The 16,038-nt window shown below is 43.9% G+C and overlaps 1 protein-coding gene across 1 annotated transcript in view; it reads left to right on the plus strand.

Annotated features, from left to right (window-relative positions):
- Positions 1 to 16,038, plus strand: part of Tango6 (transport and golgi organization 6 homolog) — a 166,319-nt gene that overhangs the window by 131,958 nt on the left and 18,323 nt on the right. Inside the window, exons 16-17 of the mRNA XM_041649662.1 lie at positions 329 to 480; positions 8,713 to 8,826. Coding sequence (XP_041505596.1) covers positions 329 to 480; positions 8,713 to 8,826 — 266 coding nt within the window. The remainder of the gene's footprint in view (positions 1 to 328; positions 481 to 8,712; positions 8,827 to 16,038) is intronic.

The raw sequence follows: 16,038 nt of genomic DNA on the forward strand, positions 1-16,038 counted from the left end.
GCTAAAGATGATGCTTTGTTAATTTTCATATCTAAATAACATTAGCATATCTAACAGAGAGAAGTCTTAGTATGGAGCCCAGTCTGCCTTGAAGCTGTCTGTGGAGTTCAAGCTGATTTTGAACACAAGAACTTTCTTCAGCTTCCCAAGTGTTGTATTACAGGCGTGAGCCACCATGCCCAGCTCTGAGCATGACTCTTAGTGGTTATATATGCCCACTGCAGAGTAAGGCACCATGTAGTGTGCCATGTTAAATCGCTAGTCCTTCACTAAAGAGCTGAAATGTTAAAGGATTTTGATCGTTTTTTGTTTTTTGTTTTTTCTACAGGGGACATGGTCTCAAAATACCGGGAGCCTTTGCTCCACACATTCCTGAGGGGAGCGAAAGATCCAGATGCTGCACACAGGGCCAGCAGCTTAGCCAACCTGGGAGAGCTGTGCCAGCGCCTGGACTTCCTGCTGGGCCCTGTGGTTCATGAGGTACCTACCGTATGCCGACTCTGTCCCCAGAGTTTGATTTGTTGAGACTGTGATAAAGTGTGGGCTCCTAAGTCAGGAGATCAACCTGTGGTCCTTTCCCATCTGCTACTGCATCCCTCTGAAACGGGACAAGTCTGTCATTTAACCTCTGTAGGCTGTCCTATCATCCTCCCCTTCCTCAACTTAGTTCACTTTTGAATTTTATTTACTTATTTTAAAATAGTATACAAAATAATAAGTTTCATTATGAGATTTCATGCATACTTTGTTGTTTTTAATCCACTGCCCCTACCTCTTTCCCCTAATCCCCTTCCTCCACTGCCCCTACCCCTCTCCCTAATCCCCTTCCTCGCTCCTTCATTTGTCCCCTTGTATTTCATATCATGTGTATCTGCTGCCCCCCCTTTTTGTTCTTCTTCTACTTTTTCATCTTCTGAACCCTCCCCAAGACTTTCTTTTCTACCTTTCAGGATTCCTCTTCTAGTTTCATGATTTCTAGAGAGAGAGAGAGAGAGAGAGAGAGAGAGAGAGAGAGAAATAAACATGCATGGGTGCATATACATGAACATGTATACACAACGGTCATGAATGCACATACATGAACATGTATACACATCGGCCATGGGTGCATATACATGAACATGTATACACAACAGCCATGGGTGCACATACATGAACATGTATACACAACGGCCATGGGTGCACATACATGAACATGTATACACAACAGCCATGGGTGCACATACATGAACATGTATACACAACAGCCATGGGTGCATATACATGAACATGTATACACAACAGCCATGGGTGCATATACATGAACATGTATACACAACGGCCATGGGTGCACATACATGAACATGTATACACAACGACCATGGGTGCACATACATGAACATGTATACACAACGGCCATGGGTGCATATACAAGAACATGTATACACAACGGCCATGGGTGCACATACATGAACATGTATACACAACGGCCATGGGTGCATATACATGAACATGTATACACAACGGCCATGGGTGCACATACATGAACATGCACACACACATGAATGGACACATATAAATAAAATATTTGATCAAAGGTGAGAGAAAACAGGTAGTATTTGTCTTTTTAAATGTGAGATACTTCCCTTAAGATAATTTTCAGTTCAACTCATTTTCTTGCAAATGTTATGATTTCATCTTTCTTTTCTCACTATATATATGTAACTCATTTCCTTTTTCTCTGTCTCTGTCTCTCTCTCCCTCTCTCCCTTTCTTTTCGAGACAGGGTTTACTATATGTAGTCCTGGCTGTCCTGGAGCTTGCTCTGTAGACCAGACTAACCTCAAATTCACAGAGATCCACTTTCCTCTGTCTCCTGAATGCTGGTATTAAAGGCATGTGCCACCCTGGCCCAGCTCATTCATCTCTTGATGGACATCTAGGCTGGATCTGTTTCCTAGCTGTAGTGGATAGCACAGCAATAAATATATATGTCCTAATAGCTCTGTGGTAGAACATAGAGTCCTTTGGGGATCATATTAATTATTGATTCCCTATTAATCTATATGTTTGATGTAATGATTTGTTGCCTTTAATTTCCCTGTTTATTTCATACTCATATTGAAAGATGTCTTCCAGATTGAGCATCCCTCTAAAACCCAAAATTATCCAAGATGATCTAAAATCCAAAATGCTAATAACAGTATAATGTCACAGTTGGAAATTTTTCTAGACCACGAAACTTGGTACAATTTCATAAAATTACATAAAATGTTATATTGGGCCAGGTGGTGGCAGAACACACCTTTAATTCCAGTACTTAGGAGGCAGAGGCAGGCAGATCTCTGAGTTTGAGGCCAGCCTGGTCTACAGAGTGAGTTCCAGGACAGCCAGGGCTAGAAAGAAAAACCCTATCTCAGGTAGGAAAAAGGGTTGTATAGAATTAACCTTCTGGCTAGGTGTCTAAAATTTATGTGAAATATAATTATATTGCATATTTGGATAACATTATGTATATGTAAATTTTACACAAAAAAAATTGAACTCCACAACAGTTTGGTCCCAAGCATTTCAGAAGAGATGTGCTCAACCTGTCATTAGAATCTAAGTTCCAGGTTCCTCACACTTGCTTAAAAACAACTAATAAATTGCTACAAAGACCCTGATGCGGCTGACACATTTGAAGAAACTTTGAGGATGAGCTAGACTGACCTTTTTTCATTCTCTGGTCATCTGTGAGTCATTTCTATTTACCAAAAAATCTTAGGCAAATCTAGCATTGATCTTCCTTGGTCACACAGGCCAGGCCGAGTTGCTCAGCTCAGAGCTGCCAGTAGCCATACCTTTGTAACAGGATGAGGCCGGATAGAAGAGTCCTGCTCATTGTCATCACTGAACCCAAACCTGAACACCAGCTTGCTTTCTCAGCCTCTAGACTCTTCCCTTTCTCTTCGTGGAAACCACAGCATATAGAAGACTGAGCTAACACAGGTTTATAGCACTTAAGAAGTGCCAGATTTTGTTGAATTTTGTCACTGTCTTAGGGTTTTTATTGCTGTGAAGAGACACCATAACCACGGCAACTCATAAACAAAACATTTAATTGGGTGGCGGCTTACAGTTTCAGAAGTTCAGTCCATTATCATCATGGCAGGGAACATGGTGGTGTGCAGGAACACATGATGCTGGAGCTGATAGTCCTACATCTTGACTCAGAGGCAACAGGAAGTTGACTGAGACACTGGGCAGTATTCTGGGTATAGGAAACCTCAAAGCCTGCCCCCATAGTGACATACTTCCTCCAACAAGGCCATATCCACTCCAACAAAGCAGATTTTTCTGTTGAGTGACATTTGAGCAAAGATGTAAGGAAAGAGGTGATCCATGTACCTGGAGGACAACATTCCAGGTGGGTTGTTGCTGGAGAGAGGAGTGTAAGAGAAAGAACAGTAGGAGCCAGCGTTGGAAAAGTAGTGGCCAATCCACATAGGGCTTGCAAAGTCGGGGGGGGGGGGTGTTCTTTTGTGCGAGATGAGAAGACAGCAGAAGAAATGCAATGGTGTAATTTATTTTAAATCGCTGAGACATTTTTATTAGCTCTTCAGCGTCTAATGAAGGTTCTGATCCTGGTATCTGGGAGGTCCCTACCCTCAAGTGCTGATAGAGAAGGAACCTTAACTTGAAGAGAGTGCTCTGCAGTCTGACATGTTAGTAGAGTCTACAATGGACAGGACAGATGATTCACTAGACCAAGCACTGATGGAGGAAGGTCATTGGTTAATTAAATAAAGAAACTGCTTGGCCCTGATAGGTTAGAACATAGGTGGGTGGAGTGAACAGAACAGAATGCTGTGAGGAAGAGGAAGTGAGCTCAGAGATGCCATGCTCCCCTCTCCCGTGCAGATGCGATAGCTCTGCTCTCTGAGACTCACGCGATGAAGCAAGCCGCCAGGTCAGACATGCTGAATCTTTCCCGGTAAGACCGGTGCTACACAGTTTATTAGAGATGGGTTGATCAGGATATCAGAATTAGCCAGTAAGGGCTAGAGCTAATGGGCCAAGCAGTGTTTAAAAGAATACAGTGTCCGTGTAATTATTTTGGGGCATAAGCTAGCAGGCAGCCGGGGTGCTGGGGACGCAGCCCCGCCGCTCTTAATACTACAAAGCACAGGGCTCACACAGAGCTGGGAAGTCATGTTGATAAGTGTTAGAAAGACAGAAGAAGTGCAGGTTCATAATCCACTTTGTTAGAAAGTTGAACTAGCCGGGCGGTGGTGGTACACGCCTTTAATCCCAGCACTCGGGAGGCAGAGGCAGGCGGATCTCTGTGAGTTCGAGACCAGCCTGGTCTACAAGAGCTAGTTCCAGGACAGGCTCCAAAACCACAGAGAAACCCTGTCTCGAAAAATAAAAGAAAGAAAGAAAGAAAGAAAGAAAGAAAGAAAGAAAGAAAGAAAGACACCCCTCTGATGCTCTTTGCTCTGGGGACATTCGCCCCTCTAGCTGTGGCATCTGAAGAGAGCTGTCCTAATTTGTGAGTGGTCCAGATTGGGAACACTTCTGTAGTTTATATGGTTTTGGCTGGCGGGGGGAGAAAGTATAGGTCCAGCTCTTCCCCTTCTCTTCCTACTGGGAATTCAAGTTTTTCTTCTTTGTTGGTGTCAAGATTTAGCCTGTTTAGAGTACATTATCATTTTTTCCACAACTTCTTGTTCATGTTAAGCACTATGTTACTTGAAACCAAATCTTGGTAGGCTTTCATCTTTATCACTGTGTGAAGTATTGTGATTTAAGTCAGTGCAGGAAGAGGCCTGTCCTCAATCCAGCAAATAAGATGTGTCCCAGGTGACAAGGACATGGAAGAGCCTACTTTAATGACTGCCCAAAACTCCACACACTTGAGCTCTGAGGCAGGTACAGAGTCACTGCTCTATTAGTTACTTTCCTATTGCTGTGATAAAACATGACAAAGGCAACCTAATTATGAAGGAGCTTATTCAGGCTTACAATTCTGGGGGGCTAGAGTCCATGATGGTGGTGTGAAGGCAGGAACAGGAAGCCGAAGGCATACATCTATCTTCCTTTTTTGTTTTGTTTTTGTCTTTGTTTTGTTGTTATTGTTTGTAGGGGCATTGTCTCTCTATGTAACCCTAGTTGTCCTGGAGCTCCCTGTGTGGAGCAGGCTGACCCCAAACTCACAGAGATCTGCCTGTCTCTGCCTCCTGAGTGCTGAGATCAAAGGCGTGTGTCACCATATCTGGCAAGGCTTGATGCCTTAAACCATAACCATAAAATGAAGAGAGCAACCTAGAAATGATGCAAGGAAAAAACTCAAAGCCTGCCCCTTTTAATGTACCTCCTCCATCAAGGTCACAGCTCCTGAGCTTCCCCCAAACAGCGCTATCAACTGGGGACTAAGTGTTGAAATGCCAGAGCCTGTGGGGACATTCTCATTCAAAGTAGCACATGCTCTGAGTTGATCACAGGCTTTTCCACCATCAGTGCAGTTGCATATGCAACAAAGTACCTTCAGTGAGACTCCACTGATGCTTTGGAGAACCCTGAAGAAGCTCAAGTAACCATCACGGTTTATTTCTGGTAGGTTAAATGAGTAAGATGAGCTCATAATAACCATTGCTTTATAGTTCTCCAGTAGATCCAGTTTCAGACACGTGAGCACAGCAACTGGATTTTAACAAATGAAGCTTCAGGGAAAGGGAGAAAGGGACGCTGGAACACTGAGGTCATGGCTTCTTGACGCACACCTCAACTCTAGTAGCTTCTCTCCTGGGGTTTTCCAAAGTGCTTATTGGTAATCTTGCCATTCTACTGTCATTATTTACATAGTCTTCCTTATAGAGGTGTGTGCCAGCTGTTTGGGGGTGATGATCTTCCTTATTTCTGTGGCTCCTATGAAATGTTCAGTTTCTCAAACTGGCCACTAATGTTTCCAAAGCAGCCATCATCTTCCCTTCTGTATGACTTTCAGAAGGGAAAATGGCTTCCATGATTCTGCCTGTGAAGAGGAAGCCTTCAGTAAGCAGTATCACTCATTAGGATAGGTGCATTGACCTTCAGGGCAAGTGTCCCAAATTAATCCAAAGTGGATTTCTGTCCTATGGGAAAGCTTAGAAATGGAAACTGGGAATATTATAAATTAGTAAAGACCTTACATCATGTCTGTGGTTCACCAAGGCTTTTAGAGATGGAAGGCAATGTTGAGTCTGTCCTTGGAAAGGTGAGAGACTAGCCCTGGAGTGTTAGAAAAATGGAAGGTAACAGCCTTGCCAGCTCCCCATTTCTAGTGTTAGGCAGAAATCCATGGTACCAGCTTTCAGGAAAGCAGTGTATGAGCTGGGCACAAGTGCTTGACCTGAGCAGGAGAATGTTCTGACCTTTAGATGACATATACAAGGCCATACAAAAATTCTACTGCCTTGAACAGCCATTCCTTATGTAGGATGTGGTCCTCATGGCAGAGGTGTAGAGAAAGGTTCATTGGCCTCTTCTGATCTTAGGCCTCTTCCTGATTGTCCTGGACAACTACTTGCACAGTTTTTTCCACTGTACCTTCAAGATATAGCATAGGGATTGAAGAATTAACTTTGAAGAGAAAAGCCCTTCTCCAAACAGGATTCTTCTCCCTAGATATCCAAATTGTAGTTTAACTATCAGAACCAGGCTTGTACTGAGAGGCGCAGGGGGGCAGAACAGTGGAGGCAAAAGCAGGCACCAGTAGGGTTTTGAAGGGGAAACCTTGGTCTCCCAAATTGGAATCCTGCACCCAACGCTAAACCTCGAGAGGCACAGGGGCAGTCACTCAGAACCTCTGCTTGTGATGTTGCTGTGGGCTGGCTTCCTATGTTATGAAACCAAGTAAGAAAAACTTTCGTGTGTCTGGAAAGACTACAACCTAGCTCTAACTTGTTTCTCTGTCTTCAGTTCCTACCTTGTAAATACTAAGCTTGAAAGTGAAGGTAGCTATTATATTGTTGCCTCCCTGGAGGTGGCCCAAGGAATTCCTAACTAAAATGCTTCTGCTGTTAATGCCAGGGGCATGGAAGCTGCCCCTGCTGGCCTTAGAGTTGGGAGTCCCAGGTCCAAAGCAGAGAAGCAGCTTCCTAGATCTTACTGAACAGCAGCAGTTCCCCGTGGGTTGCAGTTTCTGGGATTTTTCTTCCCTTTCAAACTGCAAGTGTGTCTATTAGATGCTTAACTTGATGGAATGCCAGCACATCACAGATGCAATTATATTTCAGAACAAGCCTCCTCCTTCTAATCTCTCTGCCATCACTGATTAATTAGGTACTTTGAACTCTGCCCAACTGTTTGAAAGCTGTGAAAAATACAACCTGCATAGTTAAAATTTCTACACAAGCCTGTTTCCTCATTGTGCCTGTATTCCCCATCCTTTGAACATAATAAGTATTTATACATGTTTTCTAGTACACGGTCTGGCTATTTTCTTATCATGGCTAGAATTCCCTCCACTGCTGGCCAAGAAATACAAGCACACAATGAAAACCTAATAGCAAAACTATGTGAGAAACCAATTGAATAATTTAGACATACTTGCAGCTTGTTACTACCATGTGACACACAAAAGTTATGTTTTTCCTTTTAAGCCTTGCCTGAATGCCTCAGAAAGGCATCTTGTTAATGGTGTCTCCTTATAGACCTTTTAGAGTATCTTTGTGCTTGTGAGGAGCAGTGGAAGGATAACTGGCGCAGGATTTAGAATCTCTCTCTGTGTCTCTTTCCTTCCCCTCCCCTCCTCCTCTTCCCCTGTGTGTACCAGTTTCTAACTCAGGTCCTCAAGCTTGCACAACAGCAGTTTGCCATCCCCAGCCTTGCACTGTTTCATTTTTATCACATGTAATTATTAGCTGTGTGTATGGCGCCATGTTTTATTTTAGTGCAGGGGGTCAAGGGACAATTTTTAGGGATCAGGCTCTCCTTCCCCTTTATAACACTTTAGAGATAGAGCTTGGGGCATCAGGCTTGTGTAGCTCACACCTGTCCCCTCTGAGCCATCTCACTGGCCCACATGACACCATGTTTGCAAGTAACTTCTAGTCCTTCTTTTCTGAGATGGAATTGTCTTTGAAAGTGCCTGAGTGCTGAAAGATCCGGTCTACAAAGGAAGAGACGCAGGCAGAGCACCTCTGAAACTGGCCATGCTGTCTTCTTAGAATGGACACTAGGTTTGAAGGACTGGGTGGACATGCAGAGGGAGATGAGTGTCTCTCTCCTCATAGCCCTGTGCTGAGACTGACATTAATGGCATACCCGTCTCATGGCAGCCCAGGACCTCCGAAGCTGCTTAGCTGAGCCTCATTGTCCTCAGACCCTAGAAACTGCTCTGGCCCATCTGTCCTTCCTCTGATGGAAAGTTCCTAAAGATAAGCACATAACACCTTTCCCCAATTTTAGGGAATACTTGCATTTGGCCTTGCCTTTTTTGAAAACATATTCTGTAGACATCTATGCCTTCCCACTCCTTGGTTCCACCCCTGAATTTCAAACCAGATTTTGACCTTTTCCAGAAACAGTTGGCTGTATCAGGACCTCTACCACTGATCTCACCTTCTTCATTGAACATGAGAAAACTAAGCCACCCCTTTCTAAGCCAGCTTGCTCTTAAGTAGTGTGTAATTGAGATGAACGCAGTTGAAAGGCTACAGGTAGTTATGCAATCCTGGCTCCTATTGACTTCTTCCTTCACCCTCCTAGGTGACAGCCTGCCTGATTGCTGTAGCTAAGACCGACAATGATGTTCAAGTGCGCAGAGCCGCGATCCATGTGGTTGTGCTGCTGCTGCGGGGACTCAGCCAGAAAGCAACTGAGGTAAGCCAGCTTCCCCCCCTCCCCCGTGCATCTTCCCTTCCTTGTGTTATTCTGGGACCCAGTCTTCCTTGTACAGGTTCAGCTTAACCGTCTTTCTTAGATTTGAGTTGGGGTTTTCATAGCAAGAAAATGGTATGACTTGCATCTCCAGTAAGAGTCTCTATGATGCATTAGCAGCACAGTAGCTGCTGCGTGAAAACCATGCGTGTTTACAGAGGCTGTGAGTCCTGGCAGTCTCAGGGCAGGCCCCACGGTGAGCTAGCTGGAGCACATTCACCCTGCTCTGCAGCCTGAGCTCTGGTGGCTTGTCTTTCTGACCCACTTCACTGTTCATGCTTAGGGATGGAAGGCTTCATCTAAGAGACTTCCTTTCCAGCTCTGAGTTGTGGCTTAAATTATACTTTCTTCTTCAAGTGGTTTGGTTGGACCTCTCCCCATTGTATGGCCAATACAGGAAGAAAGTTTATGAATCGAAATGTGTGCTGAGAGTGAATGAACTCAAAATGAGTTTCCCTCTTGCTTCTAACGGAACCACCTCCCCAGCTGCTTTCAGATTAGAGTCTGCATTAATAATTCACTTGCTGGCACCCACAGACTGATCTGCGGCTCGCACATCAGTATTTAACCAAACCTCCAGGAAGCCATTGTGAGAGTGATTGTTCTGTCACAGAGAGGTTTATTCATGCCTGTGTTTCACCGTATCAGGTCACCAACACCTGTTTGTACATGTCGGCACTCTTAGTTAGCCCCTTCCGACCTTGACAGCCTCGCTGTCTCCAGAAATGCCTACTTGTTGTCATTCAGCCTGGCAGCTGGTTTCCAAACGGCCACTTCCCTGTCTGCCACCCTCGGCTGCTCTTCTCTGCCTTCACATGTGCCTTGCCTAGGGTAAGGTTGGGCTTGCATGGGCTCATGTGGCATGAACGTGTTCACCTGTGAGTTAGAAAAGCTTGATTGTGGTGGGCTCGTCAAGTGAGGATTTGTTTTTATCAAATCACAAGAACTGTGTGTTTCTTAGTAACTTAGCTATAGAAAGGCCAGTGTTTCTTGGATTGTCATGGCCCGTTGTCTCCTAGAAGCAGTGTGGCTACAGTAGGCATGGCCCCTAGAACTGATTAAATGGGAAATAAAGAAGGTGAGAGAAAGACAATTGTAGGCATTTTGCATCCTGTGGGGGGGGCAGTTTTCTAGCATCATCCCCCTCAGCTTACTTTGTTTCAGTCATTGCTCACCTAACCACCCCCACGGTAAGGTGTCTCCATGCTGCATTTAGCCTGCGCATTTCTGCTTGAAACAAAATCAAAGCTTAGTTAGCGAGGATGATGGCAGGAAATGAATACTGGGGCTGTGACTAATAGTGACACAAAGGAAGTGGGAAGAGTGGCCGAGCTGACTCACAAGGGGAAGAATTGTGCAGTGATGGAGTTCTCACCTAGTCTGTCTGGCGATAAGACAGGGACATGTGCACATAACTGATGGTTCCTAGAATTAAATGAATTGCTGTAGTATACACGCAGCTTTTGTTCAGAACCTGCTGTACAAACAAGAATTAAGAAACTTCTGTACTTTCCATCTTTGTTAAGATCTACAGGACTGGGGTGCAGATGGTCTGACACTTGCCTGGCGCTCAGCACAGGAAAAGCCTGGGTTCCGTCCTCTGCCACTCAAGAAAATAACTTGGGCTAAGCGTACTGCTATATACGTATAATCCCAGCATTTAGGAGGCAAGGTGGGTGGATTATGAGCTCAAGGCCAGCCTGGGCTACACAGCAAGATCCTATCTCAAACAACAACAAATCTACGATGCTTCCAGTAAATACATCGTGGTCCTTGTGTTGTTCTTGTTGCAGTTTTTTCTTTTTGGAATTGGAGTTGAACCTAGTAGAGCTTTACTCATTCTAGCTTGCGCTGAGCTGGGTCCCGAGTCAGTATCACTGTTTATGTAATCCTTAACAACTGGGAAGATTGAGTAGGGAATACAAGGATTCTATATTAAAATCTTCTACCAGTCTAAAAGTATTTAGTAATAAAAGATTATCTAAGAGGTTGGAGAAATGGCGCAGCGGTTAACAGCATATGTTGTTGTTGTTTTTTTTAAAGAAAGATTTATTTATTTATTATATATATAGTCTTCTGCATGCATGTATGCCTGCACTCCAGAAGAGGACCCAGATCTCATTATAGGTGGTTGGGAGCCACCATGTGGTTTGCTGGGAATTGAACTCAGGACCTCTGGAAGAGCAGACAGTGCTCTTAACCGCTAAGCCATCTCTTCAGTTCCAGCATATGTTATTCTTGCAGAGGGCCCAAGTTTAATTCCCAGCACCCCCACATCAGGCAGCTCACAACTGCCTGAAACTCTAGCTTCTGACATATCTCTTACCTCCTCAGGCCCATGCACAGAGATGCACGTGTGCATGCAAATAAATAGATAATAAATAATAAAATATATTTAAGAATATAAGTTGCAACTTTTTTGTTTGTTTTTTCAAGATAAGATATCTCTGTGTAACTTTGGAGCCTCTCCTGGAACTCGCTTTGAGGACCATGCTGGCCTCAAACTCAGAGATCTGCCTGCCTCTACCTCCAGAGTGCTGGGAGTAAAGGCATGTGCTACCATCGCCCAGCCCAAGTTACAACCTTTTAAAGAAAAATCTAAGCTCAGTATGGTGTTGTACCCTTGTAATCCCCAAATTTGAGATCTGGAGGCAGGAGAGTCACAAGTTCAGCTCTGTCTGCTACAGAACAGGTACTCCTGGGTTGCACAGATAAAACAAAACAAATCCATAAAACTTTGGACATGGGGTGTAGCTCACTTGTAGACCGCAATAAGTTTGACCCCAATATCAAAAGAGGAAAAATTCTTATGAAGTATGAGTAATGCTGTGCACACATGTACATACGTAATAAAAGAGAATTGTGTGTGTGTGTGTGCGTGTGTGAATTAGAGAACAATGAAAGCTGAAGCAGGAACTCTAAAAGCTGGGTGTGCTGTTGTGTGCTTGTAATCTCAGCACTCGGGTTGGGAGCAGGAGGATCAGGTTAACCCTGGCTTCATAACCAAGTTCAAGACTAACATGGGCTACGGGAGGGCCCGGGGAAGAAGAGGAAAGAAAAAGAAAAGAAACGTTATCTAAGTGCCTCACATCTGCGTATAGCTAATGAAAGCAGCACTGTTTGCCTCACCAAACAGGAATTAACCTGTGGCCTTGAAGATCTCTGTCACTTTTAAAAAGTGGTGTCAATAGAAAATGCCTCTCCTGTTGTTCACACCTCTGGGCCACACTCACTGAAACTTACAAATTGTGCTTACTCAGTGGGTGAAGGAAGGAAATGGGATGGATGGATGCCTAACTCCCCCGCTGCATCCTTGAGACCAGGTGTGTTAAATCTTGTCACCGTGGTTGTGATTATAACTGGGGCCACTGTAATGAGGAGTGGAGAGAACTGCTCAGCTTACACTGACATTTCTCTTGAGAGCTGTTTTGCCCCCAGGAACAGCTGAAGTGAAAATGCTACTCTGTTGATGAAGTTTTCCTCTCTGTCCTGCTAATCCCCATCTCTCCAGCTAAAGGTAGCCAAAAGATAGTGCTGGGTTTCATTTGCTGCTTGTGGGTGTCGGGCCCAGGATCTCTGTGGTTACAGCAACTGGCCAGGGAGGTAGGGAGATGGATTGGGAGTAAGAGGGAAACCATCTCTGCCTCTAATTGATGAGGTAATTTTTAGTTCATTCAAAAGTAGCCAGAGTGTTTAGTGGCAGTCAAAACAAAACCTGCACTCACTCTCTTACTGAAGAGAAAAGTTCTCTTTTTTTGATTTAGCTTTAGACCCCTATGTGCTTAATATATAGCATGACAGTTAAGAAGCCAGAAGTTACCTTCTTTAAACTCCTATCTATCTCACGCTGACTGAAAAGCAAATTTACTAGGAATAACCAGGAGAGGAGGCATGACATGTTCTGACCTGTAACGTGTTGCTTTCAGAGTTAAGAACAGGCCTCTCAACACAGAAAAGTGAGCTAAGCAGCATAATAAAGACAGTGCAGCCTAACTACCTCCTCTTCCCAGGCTTGACCTCTGCCCAGTGACTCACTTATCCCATGTATTAGAAATGTTTAGATATACATATTCATAAGTTTGGTCCTGAGACAATAACTAAGGAGTAGAAATTGAAGGCCGTCCTGTGAAGCTGGCACTCCTTCACATAGCAGCCATTCAGCCAGTACAGAGAGAACTGATCCCTGAGAGAGGGAGGAGAGCAGGCTGGTTCTTATGAGGCATGCAGGCTTAGAGGACCATCATGGGCAGAGGATTTCTGTTTCCTTGGCTTTCACTGTAGGGACAGATTGAAGAGTTATTTGACGAGGCATGTGATACTGTAGGGACCTTAGAAAAGAAGTCTTTATGGCCAACACTAGAAGGTGGAATCTAGTGCTTGTGTTTTAGATTCACCTGGTGCTAGTCTGTCTAGGCCAAGTAGAGACTGTGGTGTGACTTAACACTGACAAAAACAGATTCGAGTTAAAAAATAAAGAGACAGATCAAATGGAAAGTTTCTTATTGGCAGAAATTTCTGTCCTCAAGCCACTCCCAAGAAACCACTCAAACACTCAATATTAATTATAAATGCTTGACCAATAGCTCAGGCTTGTTACTAGTTAACTCTTTTTTTTGTTGTTTTGTTTTTTGTTTTTTTTTTTTGTTTTTTTTTTTTTTTGAGACAGGGTTTCTCTGTAGCTTTGGAGCCTGTCCTGGAACTACCTCTTGTAGATCAGGTTGGCCTTGAACTCAGAGATCTGCTGCCTCTGCCTCCCAAGTGCTGGGATTAAAGGTAGTATGCCATCGTGCCTAGCTAAACATTGCTTTTAATATGTGGGAACAAACATTTGAAAATTGTGCTCCTGGTCTGATGGGCTCCTTAAATTCAGAAAATTAAGTCAGGCTTGAAACAAAGCAGAATAAGACAAATGGCTCAATATACACAGTCATCATTCTTGTCTCAGTGACTTTTCTATTGCTATAACAAAACACTATCATCAAGACAATTTATAAAGTAAAACATTTAATTTGGGGCTCACCATTCCAGAGGGTTTCCATCATGGTGGGGAGCATGATAGCAAACATTGTGCTGAAGCAGTAGCTGAGAGCTTACATCTGATCCAAAAGCACAAGGCAGAGAGAGTTAACTGGGAATGACATGGGCTTTTAATGCCTCAAAGCCCACTCCTAGTGAGACACCTCCTCCAAGGCCACACCTCAACAGTTCTATCAATGGGAGCCAAATACTCAAATATATGAGTCTATGGGCCATTCTCATTTGAACCAACACAACAACCTTCTGACAGCTTGCTCAGAGAAGCCATGAGTTAGATATTGCCACGTTTTGAATCTCTAGGCAATCGTTTAGAAGTCACTTAAGCCAGTTGGTGGCAGCCCAGCACTCGGGAGGCAGAGGCAGGCAGATCTCTGTGAGTTTGAGGTCAGCCTGGTCTACAGAGTGAGTTCCCTGGAGGCTCCAAAGCTACAGAGAAAACCTGTCTTGAACCCCCCCCCCAAAAAAAAAGAAGTCACTTAAAATTCTGTCAGTGTGGGCAATTAGACCCATGATTGTTGTCCGTTTTTATTCATTACTAGTGCAATTATTTGCTTTAAGATAATGTTTTCAGGAGGTTAGAGTTATGGCTTAGGATATGACAAGCATGAAGACCAGAGTTTAAGACAGTCAGGACTACACAGAGAAACCCTGTCTCGAAAACAGTGTTTAGTCATCAATTGGTGCCTGTTTTTTCAAGGTCTCATCATCTGCCAGACATGAGATGCGTGTGTGAGATTGCAGCTATGAAGTCATAGCCCCAGACCCTTGAGCTAAAGAGAGTAAAGTGAGGTCCCCTTCAGTCTTGAAGAGCATGTTTCAGGGGTACGTTTGTCCAAGGATCTGAGCCAGGAGGCTGAGAGAACAGGGATAAAGGGTGTCAGGAGTGGAAAGGTATCAGGTCAAGCACAGACACAACCCAAGCAAAGTTGGCAACTTGAGAAAGGCCAGGCAGGGACAAGCCAGGTGGGGACAGGCTTCTAGAAGGCCGCTGCTGCTGGCACAGAAAGAGGTCCAGAGAGTATGTGCTGCTCCTCACAGCTTGTATTCTATTCTCACACAATTTATTAAATCCATATAATTCATATATTATAAAATTTACTCTTAAAGAATTCATCACTTTCATATATTTGTAAGGCATGCAGCCATCACTACCATTCATTTCCAGAACATTTTCATCATCACAAAATAAAGCCCCTTGTCTCTGCTGGGTTGCTAAGACTAACCTTGAATTTCTGGTCCTCCTGCTACCACTTTCCAAGTGCTAAGGGATTACAGGCATGTACTACCATGCCTGTTTTAGTTAATTAATTAATTAATTAGACAATCTTCCAAACTGAGCTATGTAAAAGTAAAAGGATGCTATTAGTAATTTGCCAGAATACCGAGGTAAAGCTGTGCTTTCCTGGGAAAATCAGAACTATGACTCCAAGATTCATCCAACTGCTTTCTAGCATCAGATCTTGTGTGACCATTGTTACCATATTAGTTCTCTTTGTTCTAGGTAGTGCCACTTAAAACAAAAACAAAAAACACCCTTACTGTCATCTCAGTGGGGTTTCAAGAGGAACATGTGCACTTTACTTTCAAGAGGTATAAAGGACAGGCATAACTATACTCAGAATTTTGTTTGGATTAAAATAATAAACACCTAGCATAAACTAACTGAAGCAAAGGGACTTTAAATTTTTCTTTTTTAAAAAATTTACTTTATGGGTGGGGATGTTTCACCTGCATGTATATCTGCATTCTGGCACCTACAGAGACCAGAAGGAGGGATCAGATCCCTTGGAATTGGATTAGCTGATTGTGAGCCACCATGTAGATGCTGGGAACTGAACTTGGGTCCTCTGCAAGAGCAGCCATGTTCTTAACCACCAAGACACCTCTCCAGCCCTGCAAAGGGACCTTTTAGTCTATTGTGCTCATAAAAGGAGGGCTGAGCCATCACAACAAGGTGGGAAACACAGAGATGGCGCCAGGAATCAGACCCAGACTGATTCCTGACTGCACCTCATGTCTGCTCCTCTTACCTTTGCTCTTCCTAGTGAGGCAATGTCACTGCTCACAGGCCCAGTGGGACAGCTGTCCAGCACATGGTACTTACAGCACTAACACCAG

Source organism: Microtus oregoni, unplaced genomic scaffold, assembly GCF_018167655.1.
Source record: "Microtus oregoni isolate MIOR12 unplaced genomic scaffold, Mior012 000004F_ref0000308, whole genome shotgun sequence".
In the NCBI taxonomy this organism is placed as follows: Eukaryota; Metazoa; Chordata; class Mammalia; order Rodentia; family Cricetidae; genus Microtus; species Microtus oregoni.